Source organism: Dinoponera quadriceps, unplaced genomic scaffold (assembly GCF_001313825.1).
Source record: "Dinoponera quadriceps isolate SergipeBrazil2010 unplaced genomic scaffold, ASM131382v1 scaffold5109, whole genome shotgun sequence".
Taxonomy (NCBI): domain Eukaryota; kingdom Metazoa; phylum Arthropoda; class Insecta; order Hymenoptera; family Formicidae; genus Dinoponera; species Dinoponera quadriceps.
Window position 1 is genome coordinate 499,714 of NW_014559156.1, and position 13,113 is coordinate 512,826.

General features: G+C 41.4%; 1 protein-coding gene across 1 annotated transcript; it reads left to right on the plus strand.

Annotated features, from left to right (window-relative positions):
- The first annotated feature begins 302 nt into the window (after positions 1-302).
- On the plus strand, positions 303-12,389 carry LOC106750172. Its single transcript, XM_014630309.1, is given in 19 exon segments — positions 303-664; positions 834-1,214; positions 1,352-1,553; positions 1,692-1,868; positions 2,944-3,305; positions 3,930-4,331; positions 4,414-4,521; positions 4,523-4,613; positions 5,093-5,252; positions 6,950-7,355; positions 7,969-8,361; positions 8,453-8,654; positions 8,874-9,029; positions 9,104-9,144; positions 10,467-10,793; positions 11,199-11,579; positions 11,689-11,892; positions 12,105-12,267; positions 12,342-12,389. Coding segments are annotated over 19 exon segments (4,566 nt in total).
- Positions 12,390-13,113: the final 724 nt, after the last annotated feature.

Below are 13,113 nucleotides of genomic sequence, written 5' to 3' on the forward strand. Positions count from 1 at the left end.
AGAATCTATAAATGCAAAAACTGCAAGAGTAAATCCCGTCGCAGAGAGATAGAGGGAGAGAAAGAAAAAGAGAGAAACTATTTCGTTCGGTGTTAAGTGTGAAGTGTGAGAGACGTTCGTGAAGTTAGTTCATCGTGTCGTCATGATTTTGTGAGGCACTGCAATAAATTCAGCATTAATATAAAATCTCGAAAAATCTTCTCATAAAATTGTTGCGTTCCATCCGAGCATTCGATTCGTGAGACGACTGGTCGACTACACTCTCCCACACACCTTGAGATAAACTCTCAGCGATCGCAAGGATGCAGATACTCGCGTTAAATTTTGTTATATATACCACGAGCGGCATTTGGCGGCCGATCGAGTGGTCGTCCGGTACCGCTAAGTTATTGTACAACGTGTATTCCTTCTGCGCGATTGCCTTGATATTGTTCTTGATGATAACCCAATTAATCGACATTGTTCTCGTTGTCAATAACGTGGACGATTTCGTTGCCAATGCTCTCCTGTTCGTGGGTACCGTTGCCGTCAGTTGCAAAATCACGATCGCCATAACGCGTCGGGATGCGATCATCGGTTTGGTGCAAACGCTGCTGAGCGAGCCGTACAAGCCTCGAGACGATGAGGAAGTGGCGATACAATCGAAATGGGACGAGTTTATCAGGTAGGTCTACTTTCTATGATGCTTTCACGTTTGATACTCTTTTATATGCGTACAGATAGCACAGAGAACTCAAAATAATTCTTTATATATATATAAAATAATAGAGATAATATCGTTTATTTATAAAATACAATATATATATATATATATATCAATTTTGCATTTGCAGGATATGGTCAATAAGATTCGCATTGTTGTCGACGGTTTCGGTAACAGGTGTGACGATTAAATCAGTGCTGAACGTCACGCAAGGTCTCTTACCTTACAGAGTGTGGCTGCCGTACGATCCAAACGTAACGGTGATGTTTTGGATCACTTCAATTCAGCAAATAATGTCTATCATTTTCGCCACCATAGTAAATGTCGGCACGGAGACCTTGGTCTTCGGTTTCTTCTTGCAAACGTGCGCCCAGCTCGAGATTCTTGGCAGTCGTCTTCGCAAATTAGCGGCGAACAACATAGTTCATCATCGAAAAGATATTCTACTTTCTGCAAATGGGGGAAAATCCATGATATCGCAACATATACGCCATCACATCGGCATTTACGAGTTAGTTGTTTTGCACAAATCGGTCGTTCGGTGCTTACGGTGCAAAATATGCAAGTCCGATGTACCGAATTAACGAGTTAAATGTTCCCGACCGCGCCATTCGCCACTTTAGCAACACTAACACGAATTCGTTACAGCTATGCCCAAAAGTTAAACAACATATATAATCAGGTACTCTTCTTCCAATTCTTCGCGAGCATATTGGTGTTGTGTACAAGCGTGTACTACATGTCGACGCATTTCACGGAGTCCGAATTCGCCGCTATGATGGTCTACGTTTTCTGCATGTTTATACAAATCTTTCTTTACTGCTGGTCCGGCAACGAAGTTATGCTCAAGGTAAAAAAATGCATTCATATTTTGCAATCCGTCTTCGATGCGGATACACTGAGCATATCCCAGAACCATCTTATATCCTTAATATACAGGGTGTATATATACGATTATTTTGGTTGTTTCCTGGGATGTGGTTGGCAGAGTATAAGCATAGGAGACGCGGCGTACAACATGGATTGGCCTCTACTGTCTCTCAGGGAAAAGAAAGATTTGCTGATGATGATGAAACGTAGCATGATCCCTATAAAATTTACCAGCAGCTTCTTGATTACTCTGTCCCTCGAGTCTTACTGCAACGTTAGTGACATACTTACTCGAATATTCGAATTTCTATCACATCGTGTGCAAATCCTCGTATATTACGATCTATTTCAGATTCTGAGAACATCGTACTCGGCGTTCAACGTGTTACAACAGTCCTGAGATGTACCAACTGACATCGGATGTATTTTCCCGTAATATCGTAATAATGTTTCATTGTTTCTAATAAATTGTAATAGTCGTACATATTAAGAAGCTTCCTCTTGCTTTTTGACTCGACGAGTTCTCTCGATAGACGTCAACTGCATTCCAAACTGGATGGAAAATTGATAAATGTTCAGACCACACAAAAACTAAATGTACGTAACGTAAATTACAAGTTGTTTATTGTAACGTGAATTCGAAGATCATCAGTATTGTCAGCATTTTGGAACGCGGCAATGATGTCAGGGACCGGGCGAGATAGAGGGAAAGGTATTTTAGACACTGTCTTTTAAATACTTGTGTTGCGTTAAATATTTGTTTGTAAAAGATAACCGATATTCCAGTGAGCACAGAACATTTCGCGTACAATACGTAGGTTGTGACAATACGTCTTTCTCTGCGGCACTCGTCGCACTTGACGAGCAGACGCGCGCGCGGACTTCTGGTCTAACTTAGGGAACGCGTTCGACTGCGCGTATCACCCCTCTTTGCCGCCTTCCTTCGTACTATAGGACGATACAGTCCTCTCTTGTGCTGTGGGAAATATAATTTAATTACTGGCGATGAAAACAATTCATCGGGCTGAAAATACAACAATATCCTACGAATGTACACGGGAGAATAGTCTTTAATTGTCTTAAATAGAGCGACGTATTGCAGTATTTATGAGCGAGACAATGAAAAAACGGTAAGGGAAGAACGGCAGGCAACGTGTATCGTACTCACGCATAATACAGGCAACAGCTTCTCTACATTAATTACCGTCGTTAATAGCGTAGAGTCGTAGAATTAAAACGAACCAAACAACACCGCATCGACATACCACGCGACGACTGACATTATTCATATAGAATTTTGTCGTCATCTCTCATATCTATTTTCATTGAGAAACGAGTTATATTTTATTTCACGCACCGCCGATCGCAACATGCAAATGTTTTCGTTCAACTTTATCATATGCGCCATAGGCGGCATATGGCGTCCCACCGGGTGGTCGTCAACCTGCGCCAGACTGCTGTACAACGCGTACTCCCTCTTCACGATAATCCCGTTGTACTATATAGGGCTGACCCAATTTATGGATCTCGTCCTCGTGGTCGACAACATGGACGATTTCACCACCAATTCCCTGATGTTTATGACCATCCTTTCGGTTTGTTGCAAAATGACGGTCGCGGTGGTACGTCGGGGCGAGATGATCGATCTGGTGAAAACGTTGTCGCGAGAGCCGTGCAAGCCTCGGGACGCGGACGAGGCGGCGATACAATTGAAATTCGACAGGTTCATCAGGTAAGTCGTCTCGTTCGAAGTGAGAATCGCGCCTCGTACGAAAAGAAGACTCGTTGAATGAACGTAACGTAACGTAACTAAGCGCGTTTCAGTGAGAAGAATCGAAATATCTGGTTTTCACGAACCAAATTCGATTTTTAGTACCTTTAATGTTGGGTCAATTTTACGGACTTGACGTTCACGCCGCGTAAGTCATCGGTGAATCACGTTATCGTGGAGAAGAAGCACCAAAACCGACATACTATTTTATTTGCAGTCTCTGAAACCCTGTCGAGGGTGTGAAATTAAAATAAGGTTAAAATTTGTATCCATTTGGACCCAAACTAGCGACATTTTCTTCCAAAATACGCTACGCAACAACAATTAGGGGAGCACTTGACACTTTCTCAGAAAATAGGCACGATTCAAGCAGCTTTAATTTCGTCAAAAGTTATCGAGATCCAAATCTGTAAAAAGTATATATGAAAAATATAGTACGTCAATTTATCGTACTTATGTCAGTTTCGGTGCTTTTCCTTGATACGTTACGTCACGTAGATTCGACCGATATTTTTTTCTCGCGCGCGTTTTGTGCTTCAATGTCAGTTCAGTCGGAGTGTTCTAATCTGACATTCACGTTTCCAGGTCGTACTCGATCAAATACACGCTTTTGTCGTCTACCGCTCTCACAGGCGTCACCACCGGCTCGGTGCTGAGTGTTATGCAGGGTATTTTGCCTTATAGAGTGTGGCTGCCGTATGATTCGGACTCAATATCCCTGCTGTTCTGGATCACGTCTATTCTGCAAATTATATCAGTGATCAACGTCGCGATTATAAACGCCGGCATTGAGACCTTGATCTCCGGCTACTTTTTACAGACGTGCGCTCAGTTCGAAATATTTGAATGTCGTCTTCAGAAATCGGTGAACAACAGACCGGCCACGAGATCAGCCAGCACATATCGCAGGTGCTTCTTAGCAACTTCGGCGAGTCACGAGAAGATGATAATATCGGAACACATACGTCATCATCTCATTATTTTCGAGTTAGTCATATGTGGAGCTTTCTGTTTATTCATGTGATATGAGATTTCGTTTCCTAATTGTTTCATTATATGTGCGTCACAGGTACGCCAAAAGGGTAAACAACGTGTTCAACCAGGTGTTCTTTATTCAATTCCTAGGCAGTATATTGGTATTGTGTACGAGTGTGTATTATCTGTCGTCTCACATGATGGAGCCGGAGCAAGACTCTGCTCGTGTACACTATCGGCATGTTTGTGCAAATTTTTCTCTATTGCTGGTCCGGAAATGAGGTCATACTTAAAGTAAGAGGCCATTTGCTTTTCACTTTCCGTTCCGGCAAACACACACACTTTGTGAATCCCCGAGGCGAAGATTCCCTCCTACATTAAATTCTTTCCACGTTTTTATTCCACGATTTTTTAATGTTTGATACTTAATGTCTACCTTTTTAATACCTCGATCTTCGTCGATTGGACATCTTCCGACTCCACTTGACCCACAGATTTTATCCAAAGCGTAAGAATGAATTGAAATTTGGAATTTTTATTCCTTGGAAAACTTCTATCTCAAAACTCCAAGTGAGAAATGGTTGTCTATTTATTCAAGATGCAAGATTTCTCTCTAGAAGCTCGAGTCTTGTATAAATGGAAACTGTAGTTATCGTTTGAAATCTGAAAATGTTGGCAGATTCAAGTCGAGTTGAAAGTCGAATTAAATTGATTTTAGAGCTGACAACGGGATAAGTCGAGATTACTGTCGAATAATTATTTCATTACTACAGAGTTCGAGCGTAGGAGATGCGGTGTATAATACGAACTGGCCTTCACTAACGGTCAGCGAGAAGAAAGATCTGCTGATGATCATGAAACGTAGTGTAATTCCTATTGAATTTACCAGTAGTTACTTGATAACTCTGTCTCTACAATCTTTCAGTAGCGTTAGTATTATTTTGACGGGTTTTTTTATTTAATACAAGAGAGATCTTTTCTACATTACGTTTTTTTTTCAGATTCTGAAACTATCATATTCGGCATTCAGCATGCAACAGTCATGAGATGGGAACAGTTGAGAATGCAGCGCGAATTCATTCAGAAATAATTATAATATTAATAATGTCGTAGTACTTATAAAATAACAACGGCTGTGTAAATATTAAAATTTTCGTCTACGTGTTTATCTGAACTTTATTATTCTCCACTCGAATTATGTCATTGTAATTGGAGGTATTGAGTAAGAAGCTAAGCGCGCTAAATTAGCTTTCTCTTTTGCAACTAAATTTTATCGTTGTCGCAACGAATACGCAGCAGCAACGCGCACAACAACAGCAAAACTATTTTTCTCCGTGCGAGAAATAAATGACCGCACACCAAGTGAAAACCGAGTGAATTTCGATTGAATTTTCGCGCGCGGAAGAGTGCTTATGATTTTGGTTGATAATAAAAATATATCGCTTCAGTATATTTTACATACTATCTGCGAGACACTCCTTGTGTGCTTCACACATTTTTCTCGGGTGTTCGTCGTACTCGACAAGGAGACGCGTTACGTTCAACTTGGGAAACATCTGATTGTATTGTACGTATGCACCCCGCATGCTCCGTCGCCCCCGGAAGACGACAACGTCCGCACTCGTATGAGAGAAATAGCTATTTTAGCACATCGAATTGCCGGCGGTGAACGAAATGAAAATCCCATCAACATTTCATCGAATGAGAATGCGACGGCATGCTCGAATGCGAGGGACACCAGCAGTCTTTAAACGTCGCCAATAAAGCGACCTTTACAATATTCATGAGCGACATGACGGTAAAACGATGAAGAAGACGAGTAAGAAGAGAACGGTAAGAGGAGCAACATATAGCGTAATCAACGCACAATGGCAAAACTCCTCTTCATTAATGACCGTCATTAATAACGTAGAGTCACAAATTACGGCGGACGAACCCACGTAGTCCGCGAGATACAGCACCGGCTCTATTTCTTTGGAGAATTTTCGGTATCTCCGCGATATTTATCGAGGAACGAGTCACGTTCTCGCGTTGCCCCGTGTTGGACGAAAAAGTGCGAGGAGCGAAGGGAATCTCGAGGAAATAGCACGCTATAAATATTCCGGAGACTGTTTACTTTTTTTGTCGGACGTCGCACCTACGCTTCGTTCTCTTCCGGTTGTTTCGCATTTCATTATCAGTAGGACATAAAGAATTGGTGATCGTAGCTGAAAGGCGGCATACTTCATCTGACTCTTTTGTCTTTGATCTTTCCCTTTTCCGTTTGGACCCGCACATCGATGGATTGTTGAGAGGCGCGCAATAAACAGCGACTCATAGGCGCGGTATTTCCAAAAATCGCCGCGAAAAGTGAAGTAAATTATTCCTGGCACCGTGTTCGACGAGAGAACTCGTCGGAGACGACGACCCCCAGGTAGCAAATATGAGATGCCGACACAGTTCGCGGAGTCCACCGGTTGCAAATTCAGTGTCACAGTAGATCACTGCTCATTTCGTATTAAACCTCATCTCGAGACATCGTCACGTCTCGTTAACTATTTTACCTTCGCACGCATGATAATTAATCGAAATATACCCGAGGTACAGTGCCGCTGAAAAGAAAATTGTTTCGGTGATTTTGCGCGCAAAAGAAGTGCCGTCGCATGTGCGATGTCTCGATAAACCGTTCGCGAACATGCAATTGCTTTCGTTCAATTTCTTTATATACACTGTAGGTGGTATATGGCGACCCATCGAGTGGTCGTCGAGCTATGCTAAGCTGCTGTATAATACGTTCACCTTCAGCACGATAGTCCCGTTATACTTCATGGTGATGACCCAATTCATGGACCTCGTATTCGTGGTCGATAACATAGACGATTTCACCACAAATTCCCTAATGTTTATAACCATCGTTGCCGTTTGTTGCAAAGCGACGATCGCAGTGATGCGTCGGGCCGAGATCATCGATCTGGTGCAAACGTTGTCGCGAGAGCTGTGCAAGCCTCGGGACGCCGAAGAGGTGGCGATACAAACGAAATTCGACGAGTTCATCAGGTAGGTAGTTGCTTCATTCGAACGTGAAAAGCGCGCTTTGCACGGAAGAAAAGAAGATTGGTCGAATAGCGGTGTGAACCGAGCGCGTTTTTACAGAAGGAAACAGAATTTCTGGCTTTTTTCTCAGCCAAATTCGACACTTAACCATTATTACTTAGACTATTATTTGAACGGTAACACTTTTTCTAATATATAATATTATTAATATTGCTACTACCATTCCTGTGTTCATTTTTATTTTGATTGAGCACAGCCCTTCGAAATATTTTGATTGATTAAAACCATAAGATAAGGTATAGCGTTTAAGCCAAAAATCACTATAACTTCTCTCACGTGCTCGTTAGCAGAATTTTATTTCTTAAATAATGTCTCGTAATAATGATCGACGTACTTGATGATTACGTTTCGTTTACGAGCCAAATTATCGAACGACTAGAACGGAAAGGGTTCAATGTCGGTCACCGGTGACCGGCCACGCGGGACAAGAAAATTTGTTTCCTTTCACCAAAAACACGCTTAGCGTTACGTCTTATCACGTTGATTTCCAACCATTTTTTTTCCTGTACATGCTTTGTGCGCTTTAATGTCAACGTAATGGCACTCACGTTTCCAGGTCATGCTCGATCAAGTATTCGCTTTTGTGTACCAGCTCCCTCACGGGCGTCACCATTAGATCGGTGCTGAACATTATGCAGGGCATATTGCCTTACAGAGTGTGGCTGCCGTACAACTTGAATCTATCCGTGATGTTCTGGATCACGTCTATTCAGCAGATCGTCTCCTTGATCTTCGCCACTCTCATCAACGTCGGCACGGAGACACTGATCTTCGGCCTGTTCTTGCAAACGTGCGCACAACTCGAGATCTTCGAGAGGCGTCTTAAGAAGCTGGTGATTAGCAAAACGAAATTGGGCGATCATCGCGACTGTTACTCGGGCGTCTTCGCGCCGAATCACGGGGGAAAAATAATGTCGCGACATATACGCCATCATCTCAGTATTTACGAGTTAGTCATAAGTGTAGCTACCCTTTTACATGTTTGTAATGCAAAATCCCGCCCAGAATGGTCTTGTTTCATCGGACGTGCTGCGCCGCAGGTACGCCAAAACAGTAAACACCGTATTCAACCAGGTATTTTTCGTTCAATTTTGCGGCAGCATATTAGTATTGTGTACGAGTGTGTATTACTTATCGTCTCACATCGCGGAATCGGAAGCTGCGACTCTGATAATATACACTTTCGGCATGTTTGTACAAATTTTCGTTTACTGCTGGTCCGGAAACGAGGTCATACTCAAGGTAAGAAGCCACTTGCGTCTTATTTCCGCAGTGAACACTTTTTGCGAATCGTAATATTGGAAGGCGACAAATACTTTGTGACTAAATTAAGGAGCGGGGAATAAAAAATACCTATACTTAACATAATGTTAAATATGTCCTTAAACTAAATTTGAAGATCACGATAGACTGACTCGTTGTCATTGTCGACCAATCATTTTATTATCGTCACATCAACAGAGTGCGAGCATAGGAGACGCGGTCTATCACATGGACTGGCCTTTACTAAAAGTCAGCGAGAAGAAGGACCTGTTGATGATCATGAAACGAAGTGCAATTCCTATCAGATTTACCAGTAGTTTCCTCATAACTCTGTCCCTACAATCTTACAGTAACGTTAGTATTACTTTGATATACGGGACATCTTATTTGCTACAATAGAGATTTTTTACGCTATGCTTCTTTTTCAGATTCTAAAAACGTCGTACTCGGCGTTCAATGTGTTACAACAGAAGTAAAAACAGTCGAGAGTAAAGCGCGAATGTATTTATAAATAACGATAATCATATTGTAGTAAAGTGTGTAAAATAATGGCTATGTATAGACGTTAAAGTTCTTTCTCTTTACTAGAAATAGAAATATATCATCTTAACACACGATACATACCACGTGCATTCTGTTTGTCTTCCACAATTGACAGATTCTCCCTCGACAAATCGGCAGTCGTATTACTCGACGAAGGAAAAGCACAACTCAGTCGTATGCATCTGATTGTACTTTAAATACATTACCACCTTTGCCTGCATCGCCACGCAACGATAGACGGTATACATAGTCCTCTCTCTTGTAGGGAAAATAGAATTTAGAAACACCGAATTGCCGGCGACATGGAAACTCATTAACATTTCATCGGATGGGAATACAACGACATGCTCGAATGCGAGGCACAGGTTAGACTCTTAAACGCAAATAAAGCGACATTTCCAATATTCATAAGTTACACGACAGAAACTTGGCAAAGTAAGAAAGGAACGAACCAAAGAAAAGTAATAATTATCGGGCGAAGTAATCTACCGTAATAGGTCTCTATTTCATTAATGACCGTTATTAATGGCGTGGGATCGTGCCGAGTGGAGATGCGGGACGCCGCGCTTAGTCACCTTGCAGTACGCATTCAACTACATTCTCTACGAATTTCATTATCCTCTGCGACAGTGAAGCAACTTACACCACTGCGTATCGATTGTTATCGTGTCATCCAACAAATGCGTTTACGATCGCGATTATTGGCGTGACTCTCGTCAGATGCTAATGAAGCCAGTAAACGATTAAACTACTCAACTGGCGAGGTTGCCAACTTGAAAATTGAACGTAGCTTGTTATTGAAACATGTAAGAAAATGCGATTGACGTTTCTTTGTAACTTATATTTACATAAACACGATTTCATTATCTTCCGGAGTCAAATATTACCTGTTTTATTTGTCAATGTGTACGGATTACATTTTTTTTTTTATTACTGCTAAACGATAAATTACATGAGTGCAAGTTTTTGTCGAAGATTCTGTTAAAACGGATAATCATCGATTAATCGAAATATAGTGAAAGTCACCCTTAATTTGCGACGATTAATCGTTATATCTCAGATACTTGGCACCCACACATATAAACATATATACATACGCGACGCCAGTAGATATTTTTTTCCTCCAGATACTCTTCCAGATAGTTCACGCGTAGTGCAAAGTTGCGCCTTAATAGCGTAACGTACTTCCGCCTCGATTCAAATAATCACGAAAATGCAATTGCTCCGATTGAATTTTCTGATATACACTGTGGGTGGTATATGGCGGCCCGTCGCGTGGTCGTCGGGCTGTGCTAAGTTGCTGTACAGCTCATTCACCTTCTGCACGATAGTCTCTTTGTACTTCCTGGTGCTGACCCAATTCATGGATCTCGTTCTCGTAGTCGATAACATGGACGATTTCACTACTAATTCTCTAATGTTTGTGAGTATTATTATCGTTTGTTCCAAAGCCACGATCGCGGTGATACGTCGAGATAGGATCATCGGTCTGGTACAAACGTTATCGCGGGAGCCGTGCAAGCCGCAGGACGTGGATGAAGCGGCGATACAATCGAAATTCGACAAGTACATCAGGTAAGTCGTTTCGTTCAGGGTGCGAACCACATTAAATAAAAGTCGGTTGATCACTTTAGGTAACGTGACGTAAGTAGACGTGTTTTGTTGGTGGGAAATACAATATTTAGTTTTTACGAACAAAATTTCCTTTTTAACACATTCCATGCAGGACCAGTTTTACATGACTTGTCATCCAAGCTGCGTATATTATTTTCCTTCCAACTCAATATTTTACGATCATGTTCCGATTTAGAGCTAAATTATCAAATGGCCTGTATGCAACATGGAACGTGTTAAGAACCAGAAATTCTATGTTCTTCCAACTGAACGAGCTTCGTTATAATGTGTCAAATTAATTGAATCGATCAATCTTTCCAATGCGTTTTTCATGCTTCGGTATCGGTTTAAATCTAACGTTTCCAGGTCACGTTCGATAAAGTATTCGCTTTTGGCAACCAGCTCTCTCACAGGTGTCACCATCAGATCGGTGCTGAACGTTATGCAGGGTATCTTGCCTTACAGAGTATGGCTGCCGTACGACTCAAATTTATCCCTTACGTTCTGGATCACGTCCATTCAACAGATCGTTTCCTTGATTTTCGCCACTCTCATTAACGTCGGCACAGAGACACTGGTCTTTGGCCTATTCTTGCAAACGTGTGCACAACTTGAGATCTTAGAGAGGCGTCTTGAGAAATTGGTGATCAGCAGAACAGCGAGTCGGAGGTGTTTCTCCGTCGATTCTGCGAGTCACAAAGAAGAAACAATGTCGAGATATATACGTCATCATCTCAGTATTTACAAGTTAGTCATATGTGTGTGTGTGTGTGTATATGAAATATAAAATTTTGTGTGAATTTTTAATATAACATTTCGTCCGAAACCGAGTTGTCTCATCAGACGTGCGTCGCAGGTATGCCAAAACGGTAAACAGCGTGTTCAACCAGATACTCTTCATTCAATTCTTCGGCAGTATATTAATATTGTGTACGAGTGTATATTACTTATCGTCTCACGTTATGGAATCCGAAGCCGCCACTCTGTTAATATACACTATTTGCATGTTTGTACAAATTTTTGTCTACTGCTGGTCCGGGAACGAGGTCATACTCAAGGCAAGAGGATATTTGCGTTTTATTTCCGCTGCCAGTGAACATTCTTTGTGAATTGTAATATTGGAAGGTTGCAAATATTTGAGACAAAATTAAGGAACGGGGAATAAAAAATACCTAAACTTAGCATAATGTTAAATAGTACTAAAATTGAATTTGAAGCTCACGATAGCCCGATTCGCCATTATTGTCGATCAATCACTTTATTACCGTCACATCGACAGAGTGTGAGCATAGGAGACGCGGTCTATCATATGGACTGGACTTTACTAAAAGTCAGCGAGAAGAAGGATCTTTTGATGATCATGAAACGAAGTGTAATTCCTATCAGATTTACCAGTAGTTTCCTCATCATTCTGTCCCTACAATCTTACAGTAACGTTAGTATTACTTTGATATACGGGATATCTTATTTGCTGCAATAGAGATTTTTTATGCTATGCTTCTTTTTCAGATTCTAAAAACGTCGTACTCGGCGTTCAATGTGTTACAACAGAAGTAAAAACAGTCGAGAGTAAAGTGCGAAATGTATTTACAAATGTCGATAATAATATTGTAGTAAAATATTTAAAATAACAGCTATGTATAAACGTTAAAGTCCTTTCCTTTTTACTGGTAATAGAAATATATCTTCTTAATACACAATACATACCACGTGCATTCGGTGTGTCTACCACACTTGACAAATTCTCTCTCGACAAATCGGCAGTTGTATTACTCGACGAAGGAGAAACTCAACTTCGTTGCACGCATCTGATTATATGTTATCACCTTTGCCTGTGTCGTATACACAGTCCTCTCTCCTATAGGGAAAGTAGAATTTAGAAACATCGAATTGCCGGCGACATGGAAATCTATCAATATTTCATCGGATGGGAATGCAACGGCATGCTCGCATGCGAGGCACAGCTAAAATTCTTAAACATTACGCAAGTAAAGCGACCCTTGCAGTATTCATAAGCGACATAACAGAAACTCGGCGAAGTAAGAAAGGAACGAACCAAAGAAGAGTAATACCGGGCAAAATAATCCACCGTAATAGGTAACTCTATTTCATTAATGACCGTCATTAACGGCGAGCGGTCATGCCGTGTGGAGATGCTGGAAGCCGCGCTTAGTCTGCTTTGCAGTACGCATTCAACTACATTCTCTACGAATCAAATTATACTCTGCGACATTGAAGCAACATACGACAGCGCGTATCGATTATTATCGCGTCGTCCGAC